Source organism: Chiloscyllium plagiosum, unplaced genomic scaffold, assembly GCF_037043375.1.
Source record: "Chiloscyllium plagiosum isolate Xiang-an unplaced genomic scaffold, Cpla_swu_hap1 HiC_scaffold_22, whole genome shotgun sequence".
NCBI classification, from domain to species: domain Eukaryota; kingdom Metazoa; phylum Chordata; class Chondrichthyes; order Orectolobiformes; family Hemiscylliidae; genus Chiloscyllium; species Chiloscyllium plagiosum.
In genome coordinates this window covers 8,326,490-8,346,783 of record NW_028270160.1, presented here as the reverse complement: position 1 = coordinate 8,346,783, position 20,294 = coordinate 8,326,490, and the positions used below count along the sequence as shown (strand labels likewise).

The following is a 20,294-nucleotide window of genomic DNA, read 5'->3' as shown; positions in this document are numbered from 1 at the left end:
CACATCCCTGAACACTATGGGCAACTTAGCATGGCCAGTTTACCTAAATTGCACATCTTTGGACTGTGGGAAGAAACTGGAGCTTCCAGAGGAAACCCACGCAGACACAGGGAGAATGTCTGTGTGGAGTTTGCACAGTCACCAGAGGCTGGGATCAAACCCGGGTCCCTGGCGCTATGAGGCAGCAGTGCTAACCGCTGAGCTATCATGTTTCCCTCTGTAACCTACAATATCCTTTGTCACTATCCACAACTCCACCGACCTTAGTGTCATCCACAAATTTACTAACACATCCTTCTATGCCCTCATCCAGGTCATTTATAAAAATGACAAACAGCAGTGGTCCCAAAACAGATCCTTGCAGTACACCACAAGTAACTGAACTCCAGGAGGAAATTTCCCATCAACCACCACCCGGTGTCTTCTTTCAGCTAGCCAAGTTCTGATCCAAACCGCTAAAGCGCCCTCAATCCCATGTCTCATATTTTCTGCAATAGCCTACCATGAGGAACCTTATCAAGCACTTTATTGAAATCCATATACACCACACCAACCGCTTTACTCTCATCCAACTGTTTGGTCACCTTCTCAAAGAACTCAATAAGGTTTGTGAGGCATGACCTACCCTTCAGAAAACAGTGCTGATTATCCCTAATCAACTTATTCCTTTTGAGATGATTATAAATCCTCTCTGTTTGAACCTTTTCCAACACTTTACCCATAACCGAAATAAGGCTCACTGGTCTATAATTACTAGGGTTGTCTCTACTCCCCTTCTTGAACAAGGAAGCAACATCCTCCAGTCTTCTGGCACTATTCCTGTAGACAATGACGACATAAAAGATCAAAACCAAAGGCTCTGCATCTCCTCCCTGGCTTCCCAGAGGATCATAGGATAAATCCCATCTGGTCCAAGGGACTTATCTAGTTTCACATTTTCCAGAATTGCTAACACCTCCTCTTCATGAACCTCAATCCCATCTAGTCTAATTTCCTGTATTCTCCTCGACAACACTGTCTTTTTCTAGTGTGAACACTGACGAAAAATCTTCATTTAGCACTGACCAATCTCCTCTGACTCTACGCACAACTTCCCACTCCCACCTTTGATTGGCCCCAATCTTTCTCTAGTCATTCTTTTATTCCTGATATACTTCTAGAAAGCCTTAGGGTTTTCCTCAATCCTATCTATCAATGACTTCTTATGTCCCGTCCTGGCTCTTCTTAACCAGGAAAGACCTAAAGAGAGAGCTAACTTGTAACTTTCAAGCACCCTAACTGAGCCTTCACATCTCGTCCTAATGTGAGCCACTTTCTTCCTCCTCTTGACAGGAAATTCAACTTCCTTAGTAAACTACGGCTCCCACGCATGACATTTTCCTCCCTGCTTGACAGTACGTATTTATCAAGGGCACGCAGTAGTCCTTGAATAAGCTCCACATTTCTATTGTGCCCATCCCCTGCAGTTTCCTTCCACATCCTAAATCTTCCCTAATCATATGATAATTGCCTTTCCCCAGCTATAACTCTTGCCCTACGGTATATACCTATCCGCTTCCCTCGCTAAAGTAAACATAACCAAATTGTGATCACTATCACCAAAGTGCTTACCTATCTCCAAACCCAACACCTGGCCAGGTTCATTATCCAGTACCAAATCAAATGTGGCCTCACCCCTTGTTGGCCTGTCTACATATTGTGCCAGGAAACCCTCCTGCACACACATTAGACAAAACATTGACCCATCTAAAGAGCTTGAACTATAGTGTTCACAGTCAAAATTTGGAAAGTTAAGTCCCCCATAACTATTGTTACGCTCACTCCTATCCAGAATCATCCTTGCTCTCCTTTCCTCTACATCTCTGGTACATTTCAGAAGCCTATAGAAAGCTCCCAACAGGATGATCTCTCCTTTCCTGTTGCTAACCTCAGCCCATACTACCTCAGTAGATGAATCCTCAAATGCCCTTTCTGCAACTGTAATACTGTCCTTGACTAACAAATCCACACCCCCACCCCCTTTTTGCCATTTTCTCTGATCTTTCTGAAATGTCTAAATCCCGGAACTGCAACGACCATTCCTGTCCCTCCTCTAGCCATGTCTCCGAAATGGCCACAACATTGAAACCCCAGGTACCAACCCACGCTGCAAGTTCACTCAACTTATTCCAGATGCTCCTGACTTTGAAGTAGACACACTTCAAACCAACTTGTAGCTTGCCGGTACCCTCTTGCAACATTGAAACCTTATTTCAGACTCACTACTCTCTACCTCCTGCATAATGAAACCATAATCTGGGTTCCCATCCCCCTGCTGAATTAGCCTAAACCCACCCGAAGATCATGAGCAAGTTTTCCCCTTCTCTAGTAAGTCTAGTAATACAAGCCTGTTCTGCTTGATTAGAAGGTCAGACTCCTTTACATCTCCTGTGATTCACTGTCAAAAAAGACCTTGTTGTTATAATACATTTTGTTGGGCAAAAAGGAAGTTTTCACATACAGCTTGATTTTGCATGTGGGTTAGAAGAGCATGGGTAGGTCTAACTGAATACTTAGATTCATAAAAAGGGTTCTGAGAATGTAGACAGAGAGAAAAACAAACAACACTCTGGTAGTAAATTCAAAGCAAAACAGCAAAATCTTAAAATTAGAGGTGGGTCATTTTGGTGTGAAGTCAGGACACACTTCTTCACATTAAGGATATTGAGAATCCAGATTATTGCCTTGGCAATAAAAAGTGGACAATGTTAAAAATCACGCAACACCAGGTTATAGTTCAACAGGTTTATTTGAAAGTACAAGCTTTTTCAGCACTACTCCTTCATCAAGTAACTAGAGGCACAGGATCATAGGACACTGAATTTATAGTAAATTTATATGATCCTGCCTCACTAACTACTGACTAAGGAGCAGCGCTCCGAAGGCTTGCACTTTCAAATAAACCTGTTGGACTATAAGCTGGCGTTGTGCAATGTTTAACTTTGTCCACCCCAGTCTAACACTAGCACCTCCACATAATAAAAAGTGAAGTTAAGGCCACTATCAGATCACCCATGATCTTTTCCGATGATGGAACAGGCTCAATAAGCATCTAAAGCTCAGATTTCTTAGAATTTTATTTCCTATCATACTTTGTTGATTGCTGCTAATGTTATAATGAGCCAAATTTGAACTACTGAACTAAGAATCATAGAGTCAGAGATATACGGCGTGGAAACAGACTCTTCAGTCCAAATCATCCATGCTGATCAGATAGGACTAGATAAATTTAGGCTATTTGCCAGCACTTGGCCCACATCCCTCTAAACCCTTCTTATTCATATACCCATCGAGATGCCTTTTAAAATGATTGGGATTGTATGATAGACCCCCTAACAGAGGGAAATCGAGAAGCAAATTTGTAAGGAGATCTCAGTTATCTGTAAGAATAATAGGGTAGTTATGGTAGGGGATTTTAACTTTCCAAACATAGACTGGGACTGCCATAGCGATAAGGGTTTAGATGGAGAGGAATTTGTTAAGTGTGTACAAGAAAATTTTCTGATTCAGTATGTGGATGTACCTATTCTTGGGAAATAAGGCAGGGCAGGTGACTGAGGTGTCAGTGGGGGAGCACTTTGGGGCCAGCAACCATAACTCTATTAGATTTTAAATAGCGATGGAAAAGGATAGAAATGATCTAAAAGTTGAAGTTCTAAATTGGAGGAAGGCTAATTTTGACGGTATGAGGCAAGAACTTTCAAAATCTGATTGGGGGTAGATGTTTGCAGCGAAAGGTACAACTGAAAAATGGGAAGCCTTTAGAAATGAGATAACGAGAATCCAGAGAAAGTATATTCCTGTTAGGGTGAAAGGAAAGGCTGGTAGGTATAGGTATAATTATTCCTCAATTAATATTCTTCAATTCCTTGATGATTAAAGAAATTGAGGGTTTGGTTAAGAAAAGGAAGGAAGCATATGTCAGGTGCAGACAGGATAGATCGAGTGAATCCTTAGAAGAGTACAAAGGCAGTAGGAGTATACTGAAGAGGGAAATCAGGGCGGCAAAAAGGGCACATGAGATAGCTTTGGCAAATAGAGTTAAAGGAGCATCCAAAGGGTTTTTACAAATACATTAAGGACAAAAGGGTAACGAGGGAGAAAATAGGGCCCCTCAAAAGATTAGCAAAGCGGCCTTTGTGTGGAGCCGCAAGAGATGGGGGAGATACTAAACAAGTATTTTGCATCAGTGCTTACTGTGGAAAATGTCATGGAAGATACAAAATGCAAGGAAACAGATGGTGACATCTCGCAAGATGTCCAGATTACAGACGAGGAAGTGCTGGATGTCTTGAAATGGGTAAAGGTGGACAAGTACCCAGGACCTGATCAGGTGTACCCTAGAACTCTGTGGGAAGCTAGAGAAGTGATTGCTGGGCCTCTTGCTGAGATATTTGTATCATCGATAGTCACAGGTGAGGTGCCGGAAGACTGGAGGTTGGCTAACATGGTGTCATTGTTTAATAAGGGTGAGAAGGTCAAGCCAGGGAACTATAGACCAGTGAGCCTGACGTCAGTGGTGGGCAAGTTGTTGGAGGGAATCCTGAGGGACAGGATGTAAATGTATTTGGAAAGGCAAGGACTGATTATGGATAGTCAACATGGCTTTGAGTGTGGGAAATCATGTCTCACAAACTTGATTGAGTTTTTTGAAGAAGTAACAAAGATGATTGTTGAGGGCAAACCAGTGAACGTGATCTACATGGAATTCAGTAAGGCGTTCAACAAGGTTCCCCATGGGAGACTGATTAGCAAGGTTAGATCTCATGGAATACAGGGAGAATTAGCCATTTGGATACAGAACTGGCTCAAAGCTAGAAGACAGAGTATGGTGGTGGAGGGTTGTTTTTCAGACTGGAGGCTTGTGACCAGTGGGGTGCCACAAGGATCGGTGCTGGGTCCACTACTGTTCGTCATTTATATAAATGATTTGGATGCGAGCATGAGAGGTATAGTTAGTAAGTTTGCAGATGACACCAACATTGAAGGTGTAATGGACAGCAAAGAAGGTTACCTCAGATTACAATGGGATCTTGATCAGATGGGCCAATGGGCTGAGAAGTGGCAGATGGAGTTTAATTTAGATAAATGCGAGGTGCTGCATTTTGGGAAAGCAAATCTTAGCAGGTCTGATACACTTAATGGTAAGGTCCTAAGGAGTGTTGCTGAACAAAGACCTTGGAGTGCAGGTTCCTAGCTCCTTGAAAGTGGAGTCGCAGGTAAATAGGATAGTGAAGAAGGCGTTTGGTAGGCTTTCCTTTATTGGTCACAGTACTGAGTAGCGGAGTTGGGAAGTCATGTTGCGGCTGTACAGGACATTGGTTAGGCCACTGTTGGAATATTGCGTGCAATTCTGGTCTCCTTCCTATCGGAAAAGGGTTCAGAAAAGATTTACAAGAATGTTGCCAGGGTTGGAGGATTTGAGCTCGAGGGAGAGTTTGAATAGGCTGGAGCTGTTTTCCCTGGAGCGTTGGAGGCTGAGGGGTGACGTTATAGAGGTTTATAAAATCATGAGAGACATAGATAGGATAAATGGACAAAGTCTCTTCCCTAGGGTGGGGGAGTCCAGAACTGGATGGGATAGGTTTCAGGTGAAGGGGGGGGGGGGAAGATATAAAAGAGACCTAAGAGGCAACTTTTTCATGCAGAGGATGGAATGAGCTGCCAGCGGAAGTGGTGGAGGCTGGTACAATTGCAACATTTAAGAGGCATTTGGATGGGTATATGAATAGGAAGGGTTTTTAGGGATATGGGGCGGTTGCTGGCAGGTGGGACTAGATTGGGTTGGGATATCTGGTCGGTGTGGACAGGTTGGACTGAAGGGTCTGTTTCCATTCTGTACATCTCTATGACTCTAAATGTTGTAATTGTACCAGCCTCCACCACTTCCTCTGGCAGCTCACTCCATACACGCACCACTCTGTGAAAAAGTTGTCCCTCAGGTCTTTTTTAAAATTTTCCCCTCTCACCTTAACCTATGCCCCTGTTTCTCCAATCCTGTGGAAAAGACCTTGGCTATTCACGCTATGCATGCTCTTCACCCTAGTCACTCCTCAGCCTCAGACACTCCAGGGAAAACAGCCCCAGCCTATTCAGCCTCTCCCAATAGCTCAAACCCTCCAACCCTGGCAACATCTTTGTAAATCTTTTCAAGTTTCATAACGTTCTTCCTATAACAGGGACTCCAGAATTTTGTATGAGATAATGGTAAGGAGAGGAACTTAAAATAAATTGATACATTAATAAGGCTAAATAGTTTTTTGTTTGTGGTTTGTTCTGAATGGTTAGTTAAAGGGGTGTGTTTGTTGATGATTTGCATTGGAGGGTGGTGCCTGGGACATGTCAAATGCTGGAGCACTGATGCATATATTCTTAATATTGGTACAGCAGGGTGAGATGGGTAGGGAAAGGATTGTTGGTGTAGAACACACACCTGTATAAGGCAAGGGAGACCAAAAAACAAAAAAAGGTAAAAACAATGACTACAGATGCTGGAAACCAGATTGTGGATTAGAGAGGTGCTGGAAAAGCACAGCAGTTCAGGCAGCATCCAAGGAGCAGGAAAATCGACGTTTCGGGCAAAAGCCCTTCATCAGGAATAGAGGCAGAGTGCCTGCAGGGTGGAGAGATAAATGAGAGGAGGGTGGGGGGTGGGGAGAAAGTAGCATAGAGTACAATAGGTGAATGGGGATGGGGATGGAGGTGATAGGTCGGGGAGGGCAGGGTGGAGTGGATAGGTGGAAAGGAAGATAGGCAGGTAGGACAAGTCATGGGGACAGTGCGGAGCTGGAAGTTTGGAACTGGGGTGAGGTGGGGGGGAAAAGGGGAAAATGAGGAAACTGGCAGTGGACTTCACCTATCCACTCCACCCTCCTCTCTGACATAGCACCTCCATCCCCTCCCCCATTCACCTATAGTACTCTATGCTACTTTCTCCCCACCCCCACATCCTCTCATTTATCTCTCCACCCTGCAGGCACTCTGCCTCTATTCCTGATGAAGGGCTTTTGCCCGAAACGTTGATTTTCCTGCTCCTCAGATGCTGCCTGAACTGTTGTGCTTTTCCAGCACCACTCTAATCCAGAATCAAAAACAAAGCCACCTAGCTGAAGGAATAGGAGGGGAGGGATGAAAATAATGGTATGAGGTTGATACGAGTGGCCTGCGAGGGAGGGAATGAAGTGATGAAATCGATTAAATGAGGCAAAATATCATGGATATTTATTTGATGTACATCATTGGAAACCCACTCCTTGTGCCAAAAAAAATTAAGGATTTCCAGATTTAGAGGAAAAAATACTTTAGAAAGGCTGTCATTTAAACATGCCATTGTTTACAGCAGGACTGCAGGAGAATGTTACAATTAACCTGAATTCTGATCAAGTACATTGTCATCGAACAAAACTGTAGGAAATAACTAACTACCAATGATAGATGTTGAAATTAAACAGGCAGATTTCCAGGAATTAAGAATACTTATTCCTCAATTAGTATAAAATAGTGGCAAATATGTCTTTTTAAGCTCAGTAGAAACAGTTCCCAATTAGGCTTTCATATTCTATGCTACAAAGGCCGAGAGTTTGACAAAATTTGTATTTATGCTCCAGCCAGTTTTTAAACACATGGACAGCTTATCAGGATATTTTCAAGAGTGATATTTCATTCTGCTAAAATTCTAGACGAAAGACCAATAAATCCTACATTTGACAGAGAATGTTTTGTGGTTTTCTACTCATAATACTCTTAAATTTTTAACATCACTTCCTCTTTCTCTGTGAGCAATGTCACTGGAGACAAGTTAAAACAATGACACGTAAACCAAGTGTCTATCAATCTTCGTAAACAAGTACAGGTTAGCACTTAAACTGGAGTTTAAAAATGCAATGTGTCAATTTAACCTCTAAGTTTGGATAACAGAAACAGGTAGTGGCAAAGGTGTCTGAGACTCCTAAATGAGATCACTTGTTTATAATAATTTTTACATAGACACCTTTAAGGAGTGGCTCCAGTGAAAGCTGTCAGCCAGTGTCAAAGAAAGAATGGTATCATTATTTTTAAAAATGATTCATGGCAAATTTGGGATAAAAGTATTGCTAAGAAACTGATGACTACAACATTGAAAACTGTTTTTAAAATTTATGGAACAAAAATCAATGTTGGAAACATCAATTAAAATGTTAAAGTGACTTCCAAAATCACCTCAGAAATTTTCCAGGTGCGCTGATCAAAAGTTATCACTAAACCACCATCCTTAAAACAGGTCTTCTGGTTATCATATAGTTGTTGGAGGAGATTGGAACAAGACTTAAAGTTGCTTTGCTCTTGTCTACACTGCATCACTGATTGCACTTCAAGTGTATTTAACATTAAATGACAGCATGAGAATTCCAAAAGGTGCCACTGAAATGTAATCTCATTTTTCTCTTATTGAATGAAATGACCAATGCATGTTTAATTCAGACCAATAATGGAATCTTAAAGATAGATCTTGAAGCAGAAATTATATACCACAACGAGATAATTCATTTGACAAGGGTAGAAAAAAAAATACGGGCAGAAGGTTAGAAGGATATAATGGAAAATTCAAATTGCAAGCACATGTTAAAAAGGAACTACAGTTTTAAATCACAGCAGAGAACAGTGGACATACTGAAATATTTATTTAAAAATATACACAAGGGACCTGGATAGAAACATAGAATCCCTACATGTGGAAAAGGACATTTAGCCCACAGAGTCTGCACTGACCCTCTGAACATAATTCCACACAGACCCAACTCCCAGCTTATTCCCTGTAGCCCAACGCTTACCATGGCTAGATTAGAGTGGTGCTGGAAAAGTACAGCAGGTCAGATAGCATCTGAGGAGCAGGAAAATTGACGTTTCAGGCAGGAGCCCTTCATCAGGAATGAGGCTGGATGCCTCGGGGGTGGAGAGATAAATGAGAGGGGAGGGGTGGGGGGGGGGGGGGAGAAGGTAGTTGAGAGTGCAATAGGTGGATGGAGGAAGGGGTAAAAGGTGATAGGTCGGAGAGGAGGGTGGAACAGATAGGTGGGAAGGGAGATTGGCAGGTAGGACATGTCAGGAGGACAGTGCTGAACTGAAATTTGGAACAGGGGTAAGGTGGGGGGAGGGGAAATGAGGAAACTGGTGATGTCCACATTGATGCCCTGGGGTTGAAGTGTTCCGAGGCGGAAGATGAGGCGTTCTTCCTCCAGGCCTCAGGTGGTGAGGGGAGGCCCAAGACCTGCATGTCCTCAGCAGAGTGGGAGGAGGTCTGAGGAAGAACACCTCATCTTCCAGGGCCCTTCAACTCCAGGGCATCAATGTGGACATCACCAGTTTCCTCATTTCCTCTCCCCCAACCTTACCCCAGTTCTAAACCCCAGCTCAGCACCATCCTCATGACCTGTCAATCTTCCTCCCCACCTATCCACCCCACCCTCCTCTCTGACCCATCACCTTTACCCGTTCCTCCATCCACCTATTGCACTCTCAACTACCTTCTCCCCAGCCCCATCCCCTCTCATTTATCTCTCCCCCCGAGGCTTCTAGCCTCGTTCCTGATGAGGAGCTCCTGTCTGAAAAATCAATTTTCCTGCTCTTCAGATGCTGCCTGACTTGCTGTGGTTTTCCAGCACCACTCTAATCTTGACTCTAATCTCCAGCATCTGCAGTACCCACTTTTGCCTATTTGACTTACCATGGCTAACCCACCTAGTTTGCATTTCCGTGGACACGACAGGACAATTTAGCCTGGCCAATCCACCTAATCCACACATCTTTGGACTGTGGGAGGGAACCAGTGCACCTGGTGGAAATTGCACAGTGATCTGGCGCTGGAACCGAACTAGAGTCCCTGGCAATATGAGGCAGCAGTGCTAACCACTGAGCCACTGGTTCCTCTTTGAGAGGATGTAGAACGAGAGGTCACTCATAAAATATGAAAAGGCGTTGTCCATTTAAAACAGAGATGAGACGGTTCTTTTCTTCCCTCAGAGTGTTGCAAGTTTTTGAAAATCTCTCCATGAAAAGGCAATGGAAGCTGAACATTTGAATTTTAAAAAAAAAAAGGCAGACAGATAGATGGATTCTTGGTGTGGAAGGGGGAAGTAATGTTGCCAAAGCTAGCTGGAAACATAGATGAGATTACAATTAGATCAATGGTTCAAATGGACTACTTGCTCCATATCCTTATGTTTGTATATGCAGCAGCTTTGAAGGAATCAAAAATAAAACGTTTTGAGTAGAGATTAGTGAAAAAAAGCATCTAGCTTCGAAACATAAATCGTGAATTTCTTGGAACCGATCATTTTCGAGGCAGTGCCCAGTTTATTTTTCATTCCACTTATTTCAAAAGCCTTGACCCCAGAGTTGGATTACTGGTAACATAGGAAAGGTTCTAAGAAATGAAACAAAAACACAGCATTTCTAACATAACAATATAAGTAACCTCAATATGTCACGATACATCTGCTCAGCTTAGGAGCTGCATTCAAATTTTCTGCAGGCAATCAAATATTTTCCTCCTGAGGCAGCAAGAAATCAGAATACTCATTTGGCTTCCACACTAATCTGCAAAGGGAACAAGATGATGATTTTCAATAATTTGATTTGAAAATTGAAATTTCTTTGACTTATTGAACAATTTTGTTTTCGTGCAACAGTAAAGAAACCTGCTTCATATTGACCTGGAGGATATACAATTAAAAACCAATATGCTCAAGGGTCTTCTTTAGATACATTTGTAAATATTTTTTAAAAATTCAAGTACAGGAATCCAAACATGAATTAATGAAAAGGGGTAAAAAGCTTAAATGACATGTAGAATGTAATGTTTGGTTAGATCTGTGTGGAGTTTGCACGTTCTCCCCGGTTTCTTCCCACAGTCCAAAGATGTGCAAGTCAGGTGAATTGGCCATGCTAAATTGCCCGTAGTGTTAGGTAAGGGGTAAATGTAGGGGTATGGGTGGGTTGCCCTTCAGCGGGGCGGTGTGGACTTGTTGGGCCGAAGGGCCTGTTTCCACACTGTAAGTAATCTAATCTAATCTAATCAAGCCAGACGTCAAAGGGTCATTGTTCTGAAATCGGTTCTGAAGGGTCACTGACTTGAAACATTAACACTGCTTTCTCTCCACAGATGCTGCCAGACCTGATGAGTTTCCCCAACAATTTCTATTTGTGTTTCTGATTTCTAGCATCTGCATTCTTTGAGTTTTTCTTGATAAAGCATTATCGATTTGATTCCCAATCTGCACTCATTTCTTCTGCAAACAGGAAGCTGAGGCAATAATATGATTAGATTTAACATCAAGGATTGGGAGTGAGGCACAAGGAAACCACCACCACCACCGAAAAAACAAAACTCACTGCCATTCCTCTGTTCCTGTTTGGGAAATCAACTTGTGTAAATATTGGACAGAAGTGGCCATATATCCAACCGTACTCTCCAAAATGAAAACCAAAGGAACTGCAGATGCTGTAAATCAGGGACAAAGACAGAAATTGTTGTAAAGGCTCACCAGGTTTGGCAGTACCTGTAGGGAGAAATCAAAGTTAATGTTGTAGGATGAGTGACCCTTCCTCAGCACCATCTCCTCCAAAATGAAGCGCTGCATCAACAGCTATCCAACAAATGACCAAGATCGAATGGTTCAGCTCAGCATTTATGGCCCCATTTTATGCCACTTGAGAATGCTTCTCAGTAGAAGTTGGCACGTTTGGGAGGGATGGGCATGAGGAATCATGGAAAATAGAATGCTTAAGAAATTTTTGCTAACTGCAACACTAAAATCAGGCAAGTACATGAAAGGAAAAGCAAAAGGTCATGTGGAATGGTTGCTTTCGCAAGCAGCTGGCATAAAAAAAAACAAGTAGGGTCAAATAGCCACCTTCTGTTTTGTAATCATTTTTAGTCGAGTTTCTTTTGTCCTGCTCATCATTTCTCTCTCGAATAACGTCACTACAACAGATTATCTGGTCAGCATATTGCTGGTTGTGGAAGCTTAGCATATGAAACATTGTCTACTTTGTTTCCTTTATTACAACAGCACAGTGAACCATACTTTATAAATAACTTTTGATTAGGGACTTCACAGCCTTCTGGACTCAATTTCAAATCATAACCACTGTTCCCTTTTAGAAGAGAGGGGGGGGCAGAAATAGGTTATTTGGCTCCTTTTTGGATGGCATGTGATGATAGAGTTAATGCCATTCATTTAATTGCCTTCCAACTGACTGAAAAACTTCATGTTTATTCTTCCACTGCACCCCAGCTCTTGATTAAATTCCATTATTTGTGGACGCTGTTTCTCAATTGTGACAAGAAACCTCAAACAATACTCTGCTTCTGTCTCTGCCAAGCCTATTCTCTTTATTCTTAAAAAGTATTTCATCAGCTGCGTGTTTTGGAGGCACCCACAATTTCTGGAAGGTGCTATATAAATGCAAGACTTTCGAAATTTGAAAAATTGTAGCAATGCATATCATTCCTTACTTAGCTGTTCTGATACAACCCCACCACTCCGTGGCCGAATACTTCAGCTCTCCCTCTCACTCTGCCAAGAACATGCAGGTCCTGGGCCTCCTCCATCGCCACTCCCTCACCATCCGGCGCCTGGAGGAGGAACACCTCATCTTCCGCCTCGGGACCCTTCAACCCCATGGCATCAATGTGGACTTCACCAGTTTCCTCATTTCCCCTTCCCCCGCACCTTCATCTTACCCCAGTTCCAAACTTCCAGCTCAGCACCATCCTCCTGACCTGTCCCATCTGTCAATCCTCCTTCCCACCTATCCGCTCCATCCTCCTCTCCAACCTATCACCTTTATCCCTTTCTCCATCCAGCTATTGCACTCCCAGCTGCCTTACCACAGCCCCACTCCCTCCCATTTATCTCTCCACCCCCGACGCTCCCAGCCTCATTCCTGATGAAGGGCTTTTGCCCGAAACGTCGATTTTCCTACTCTTCAGATGCTGCCTGACTTGCTGTTCATTTCCAGCACCGCTCTGATTTTGACTCTAACCTTCAGCATCTGCAGTACCCACTTTCGCCTACAATTTTATTAACGTCAAGTATGCAACTTCTAGAGCAACAATGAAATACCTACCAAAGCCAGACTCCTGAACTTGGAATCACAGGCTTGTCCTTTTTATTAAGCATTGGTCAATCCCTGGCTCTTGTGTGAATATCTTGTGTGCAGTCAGCCAAAAACCACATTTCACTGCAGTCAAATTAGTACCTGAGAACAAGCCAGGATAACATCATTGTAAAATTATTTTCTGGAAATTCAGCTCAAAGTTCTGGAAGACTAGGATAATTATGTGTGAATGAGTCAACTGGTGAAATGTACAAACAGTAATCAAGTTTGGGTGGGGCCCTAGGGAGGAGGAAGGAGGGTTTTGCTGGAGGAGCGATGGAGAGAGAAAAAAAAAGAGAGCACAATTTTTTTTAAAAAATAGAGATTTGAGCGATGAGAGTTATGGCCAAACTTGTAGCATAATCGTGTGAAAATTCCAGCAACACTTATTCGACGTCAGGAGCAACTCACTACAACTTCTATGCAACTGTCGATCAGTAAAGCAAGATTCTGACTCAGTAGCAGGGAGTTGCCAATTAAGGGGGAATTATACCTTGACAAACGCCATAGTTTGCCTACTAGCTTTATTAAATATTCAGTCTACCTCCTTACCAAATGCACCAAGATCGATACAGAATTCTTGAGATAGAAGTCAGAGCAAGTACCCGGCAGATTCAGCTCACTGTTGGCTTCGAGCACCTCCATGTTGGACAATGGATCCCAAAATCTCTGCACATGCTACATGGGCACCAGCCACATTCACCTATCTCCATGTACATTGACACATGTCAGATGCCAATATCCAAGAAACCTCACAGTACATTTCTGGTCCATTTACAGTACACTTCTGCACTTCAATGTTGCACTGACAACACTCATTGTAATGCTGCAGCAAGGACACTATACACTCAGAGACACCGTGTCTGTGTGGGTTTCCTCCGAGTGCTCCAGTTTCCTCCCAAAGTCCAAAAAATGTGCAGGTTAGGTAAATTCGCCATGCTAAATTGCCCATAGTGTTAGGTGAAGGAGTAAATGTAGGGGAATGGGTCTGAGTGGGTTGCTCTTCGGAGGGTCGGTGTGGGTTTCTTGGGCCAAAGGGCCTGTTTCCACACTGTAAATATTCTAATCTACACTCGTGGACTCAACCAGGTTCTTTTGCTGGTCTCTCTATTTGCTGCCATAGCACTCAGTCCAAGCCTACCTGGAAGCTCATAACATCCCTGCTTTGCCTTGCATTCCCTCTTTGCATTTTGCAGAGGGGGCGATGGTCTATTAATCCAGAGAACCTGCACTCCAAGGTCTCTTTGTTCAGCAACACTCCAGAGGACTTTACCATTAAGTCCTGCTAAGATTTGCATTCCCAAAATGCAGCAACTCATGTTTATCTAGACTAAACTCCATCTGCCAATTCTCAGCCCATTGGCCCATCTGATCAAGATGGCTGCACTCATGATGGCAGAGTGGAGTTACTGAAGAAGGATTAATGTCAACTTCCCCACCTCCTGACTGCAGTTTTTTCTGTCTCTGGCAGAGTGGAGTGGGACACTGAACTTCTACGCCAAAGGCCTGTGCATTCCTCCAGATGGCACAGTATGCACTGACCTAGCTGACAGTCTTGGATCAAGCTGGACATGCCCTGGGTGCCGTGGTCTCTTCAGCTGGTCCTGGGAAAAGAGGATGTCCCATCCGCACACCAATCTATCAAGTTCATCTCAGGTTGACCAACACTGGTACACAACGAGCACGGGTATAATCAGTGTTGGTTAGCTCAGTTGGCTGGATGGTTGGTTTGCAATGCAGAGCGACACCAACAACGTGGGTTAAATTCCCATTCCAGCAGAGGACACTATGAAGGTCCTTCTCAACTTCACCTCTCATCTGAAGCATGGTGACCGTCAGGTTAAACCACCACCTTTCTCTCTGTAATGAGAGAACAGCTCTCTGGGACTATGGCAACTTTGCTTTTAATCACAGTTATGGGACTTAGTGCAAGTTAGGATGCTGGCAACAGAAGATTGGACATCATTTGGCATTTCAAGACACTCTATTAACATAATGTCTGAACACAATTGCAGAGCCTCTAAGATCAGATGGACCATTTTACTTGCAAATCTGAAATCATGCCACTTTCAAAAATGTGCAAGTTTAACAGATTAAATATTTCATTTTGAATGATTGTGCCATCACATGAACCTTTGTTTTTTGATACCTGACTTTTCATCAACCAACAGCTGAGCAGAGATTGTTACATATTATTTACTGGTAGAAATGGTTCATATATCAATTGCTTTATTGCAAAGTGTTTGTGAGATCAAATTAATCTACTCTAGTACAAAAATAAAGGCAACAAAATTGAACAGCCTCATTCCCCTCCTTCACACAGCCCAAGCCTCAAAAAGGAAGCTAATAGCAACTTGGTATTGATGCCATTCAACATCCTTTTAAAGCAGAGTCAAAAAGCAGGCCCAGTGGTATTATCACTGGGCTGTTAATCCAGAGAGACAGGTATATTCCGGGGGCCTGGATTCAAATCCCTCAATTGAAAAATGGTGGAATTTGAATTCAATAAAAATCTGGAATTCAGAGTTTAATAATGACCATGAATCCATTGTTAATTGTCAGAAAAAACCGTCTGGTTCACTAATGTCCTTTAGAGAAGAAAATTGCCAACCTGACATGATCTGACCTATATGTGACTCCAGACCAAAATCAATGTGGTTGACTCTTAACTGCCCTCTGGTTTATTAGGGATAGGCAATACCTGCTGGCCCAGCCAGCGATGCCCTCGTCCCGTGAATGAATAAATTCAGAAAAAGCTGCTGAAAAGAAGTGCAAAGACTGTAGATGCTTCTAGTTCTGAATATCGCACAATTCTTTGGTTGCTCACTATGAGCATCACTTCTCTAATTATCTTGTTTACAAATAAATCCCCTTCTCCATTTTAGTCTGGCCTTGAAAGGCTGCACGAAGAACTGATTGTATTATGTGTAAAGCATAAGCAGGACTGTATGGTAAACACTGAATGTGGTATCTGGTGCAATAAAACATTTTTGAAGAATAATTCCTAGTCTTCTCATTTGCAAAGTGTGAAAAAGTTTCAGAATGCATTATTCGCTGACAGTTTGAGTTCTGAAACATAGGAATGATGATTTGATTTATATTTCTGTATTAACAAGAAGAGCATGTGGGTTTAGTTTAATTCAAGATTTATACCATTGGGGAGAAGGCCTCCATTCTGAATAATCACCCTCTGGATTCGAGAACTTGTCATGTACAAGTCTAAATGAAAGAATAATACAGTACATAAGGAGGACCTCATGGTGAGGAGTCTCAAGGACAATGGATGTGCTGACACCCACCAGATCAAGGTGTAAGTAATTTCAACTTCACTCACATTAACTGGGATTGCCTTTGTGTGAAAGATTAAACAGGGTGGAATGTTTAAAGGTGCATCCAGGAGAGATTCTTGTATTATTAGAGAGATTTAAACAATCCTTGGATAAGCATATGGATGATGATGGGATAGTGTAGGGGGACGAGCTGAGAGTAGTTCACAGGTCGGTGCAACATCGAGGGCCGAAGGGCCTGCTCTGCGCTGTATTGTTCAATGTTCTATTTATTCTAAGAGTGGAGTTGGGTTGTCTGGAGATTTATTTCAGTTCCATGCATTTAAATTAGATCCTTAAAACCTATGGAGGTGAATAATTCAGTGCATTAATTAACAAAAAGTAGGAGAGAGGGAAAAAACTGTTGCCTAGTAGTCTGGTAAAACAAAAGTCACATTAATCCATAAGCAGTATCTACATTCACAAAGAGGGGGTCAGTAACAGCAGGAATACTGTTATACAAGTCACCAAAGCAGTCAGTGCAGGGGAAATTGTTCCCAGTTACTTAGAAGAATATCTCATGAGCAAAAGGCTGCAGAAGATGTGAATTTAAAGAACCCCTGTTAAACAATAAGTGAGCTGCATTAGCAATTTAATGGTCACAGGAAAGGGAATTAAAGAAAATAGCATTGAGTTAATTCCATTACTTGACCATCTGAACAAGAAGCTTTAAAGAGATAGGAATGAGCTTCACTGAGGTTTCAGTATCTTTAAATGTCGCTGTTGGGAGAAAAAGGGTTTCTGGAACAATTTTATGACAAATATCAAATAGTTCCTGTATTTCAGGATGTGAATGCACCCCCTTTTGCATGTAATAAACATTGATGTTCTTCTAATAAAAAAATACATTGGCAGACTCTTGTGAATATGTTCAGTGACTGGCCATCATGGTAAACAGTTAGCAAAAATTTAAACACTCATCCAATCAAGCCCGATCTGACTTGTTCTGATATTATTATTAGCAGGGATCATTTTCAAAAATGTCTATAGGTTTTGGTTCAAAGGGGAGTTGCATGATCAGGAAGCATTCTCTTGGCTATGATGGTAAAGTACAAATACTAAAGAAAATCTGCCCTGTAAGATACACCCACCCACCATGGTGGTCCTGCAGTAAAATTTAAAAACTACTTCTACCACTTCCATCTATGCATTTCCCCCTCAATTATTTCACATTCTCAGTAACTTTCATCTTTGCAATTGCCTGGTTTTGATAAACATCATTACAAATGTCATTTCACTTTCATCTTTAGTTTATTGGGAAGCTTTACAATTGACAATGTCAACAACTCAAAATGATTGTGGCATTTCCTAGTAATTTTGGAAGGTGTGCGTACTTGTGTGTGTGTAGGGGCAGGGGTATTGGCAATTAAACAAGGTGAGAGCAAAACATATCAGAGAAAATGCAGAACCACCAGGGCTGTAGGTACTTTATCACTACGCAACAAAACAAAACCTGAGCCTTGCATTGGGGAAGACAACTGACTTACAGTTTCACTGCGTTCATGCATTTTGAGAACAAGACATTTTGTACCTCACAGTTTCCTGTACGAAACATTCTGGTACACCATAAAAAATGCTTAAAATGTAAATCAAGCAAGCCACATAGAAAGGAACAACAAAGTGAAAAACTTGTACTTCAAGTGTGCTTTGAAGCAATTAAACAAGTGTCACATTTCTCTCCAACTCATGGCACAGAAATCCTCTTGCATTTTAGGTATTTGGGCATATAATCTGGATGTGCAATTCTGAAACAGTGCTGCTGCACTGTCAGACATGACATCTTCTCAGCTGGATATCACAAATCTCATAACCTTGTTTAGAACTGACATCATGTTCAGATAAGGGTCACTGGACCGGAAACATTGACTCGGTTTTTGTCTCCACAGGTGCTGCCAGACCTGAGTTTCTCCAGCAATTTCTGTTTTTATTTCAGATTTTCAGCATTGAAAAAAAAACTTTAAACAAAAAATTGTCAAACAGTTCCTTCAAAAAATAACAAGACATACAAAGGAATATATTTGGATTTTCAGAAGGCTTTGATGGGTTACCACATATTTGACTACCAAATAAAATAAGAGCCTATGGTGTCAGAGGTAGTACATTAGCATGGATACAGGATTGGCTAAGACAGAGTTGGGGTAAGAGAGGCATTTTCAGGATGGCAACCTGTAACTAGTAGTGTCCCACAGGGATCAATAGTGAGGTCACAATTACTTACAATATATTAAATGACTTGAATCAGGAAAGTGAATGAACTGTTGCCAAGTTAGCAGATGACAAAATAGATGGAAAGGCAAGTGGTGAGGATGACACTGTACAGTTGTACAGACAGAGTAAGCAAATGGAAAGGACTTGACAGGTAGAACATAATGTTTAAAATGTGAGGTGAAGCCCTTGGCAGGAAGTTGATGAGTTGAACATTCTTTAAATGGAGAATGAATGCAGAAAACTATGATGTAGTAGCATTTGGGAGTCCTTGTCCATGACTCTCAAAACTAACAACCAAGTTCAGTGGGTAATAGGAAAGGTAAATGCTGGCCTTTATTTCAAAGGAATGGAGTATAAATCATGGAAAGTTTTGTTATAACTATATAGGGCACTACTCAGACCACAGCTGTGAATAGTTTTGGACCTTTTATCTAAGGGAAGATATACTAGTATTGGAAACAGTTCAGGGAAGATCCATTAGGCTGATCCATCAGGTATGGAAGAACCTGTCTTAAGAGGACAGATTGAGTAGATTGGGTCTGCATTTGTTGGAATTGATAAGAATGGGAGGTAACCTTATTGAAACAAAGATTGTTAGAGGGCTTGACAGAGTAGATGTGGAAAGATTGGTTCTAGACTCTCCCACAAGGGGAAACAAAGGGCATGATCTCAAGGAGTTGTACAGAGGAGCAGCAAACATGCAAAATCTTTTAAAACCATACTGGAACCTATTATTAATTGCGGGGAAGAATGTGAGGGGTAGGGGAGTTCTTTGCAAAGAACAGCTCTCACTGCAGGGTTTTGCTTGTGGTTGTTAACCAGTGGTTCTGACCAGAAGAGACATGAATGGGATGACAGGAGCAGGTAGGATTCAGCTAAACTGCAACTCCCCGAGGAGAGTAGTTTTACAGACTTAGATTCAGGCAACCACAAAACTTTCTACACCACTTTCAGGTTACAGTGTGTTCATTAACTCCCCGAAAATGTATAAAAAATACTTTTCTAAAGACTAAAATCAAGGACTGATATCCTTGTTTAAAGGAACACATCATAAAGGACATAGAGTCATTGAAATGTACAGCATGGAAACAGACCCTTCGGTCCAACCTGTCCATGCCGACCAGATATCCAAACCCAATCTAGTCCCACCTGCCAGCACCCGGCCCATATCCCTCAAAACATAAGCAAAAGATTAAACTGCACGGCCCTTTCAGCTTGCTCTGCCATTCACAATGTTATTTTGACTGATTGTCTCCCTCAACTCCATTTTTTCAACTGCTTCACGTATCCCTTGAACTCTAAAGGCACCAAAAATTTAGCATTTTATTTTTTAAAGACTTTCAATGAAGCAGCATCCACAAACCTTCGCATTAGACAATCCCAAATAGTTACAACCTTAGATAAACAAAAAAACAGGTTCTCATCTCAGCCCTAAATGATCGATCAGTTACCCTGTGTTCCAATCTCAGGTGTTTAACATGACTCTGAAGGAACTTCAATGAGATTGCCCCTCATCCTTCCAAACTCCAGAGAATGCAGATCAGAAAGTTACACACTGAAGCAATCCCTTGATCCCAGGAA

The 20,294-nt window shown here is 42.1% G+C and overlaps 1 protein-coding gene across 3 annotated transcripts in view; it reads right to left on the bottom strand.

The window, feature by feature from the left end:
- The window catches only part of wbp1la (WW domain binding protein 1-like a), a 121,379-nt gene that overhangs the window by 89,878 nt on the left and 11,207 nt on the right, over positions 1–20,294 (bottom strand). The window contains exon 1 of one of the 3 annotated variants that reach the window (XM_087998724.1): positions 11,410–11,430. The exons of the other annotated variants lie outside the window; for them this stretch is intronic. Within the exon in view, the coding sequence (XP_087854850.1) occupies positions 11,410–11,415 (6 nt within the window). The 5' untranslated portion in view covers positions 11,416–11,430. Of the gene's footprint in view, positions 1–11,409; positions 11,431–20,294 lie in introns of those variants that run through there. 3 annotated transcript variants of the gene reach the window in all.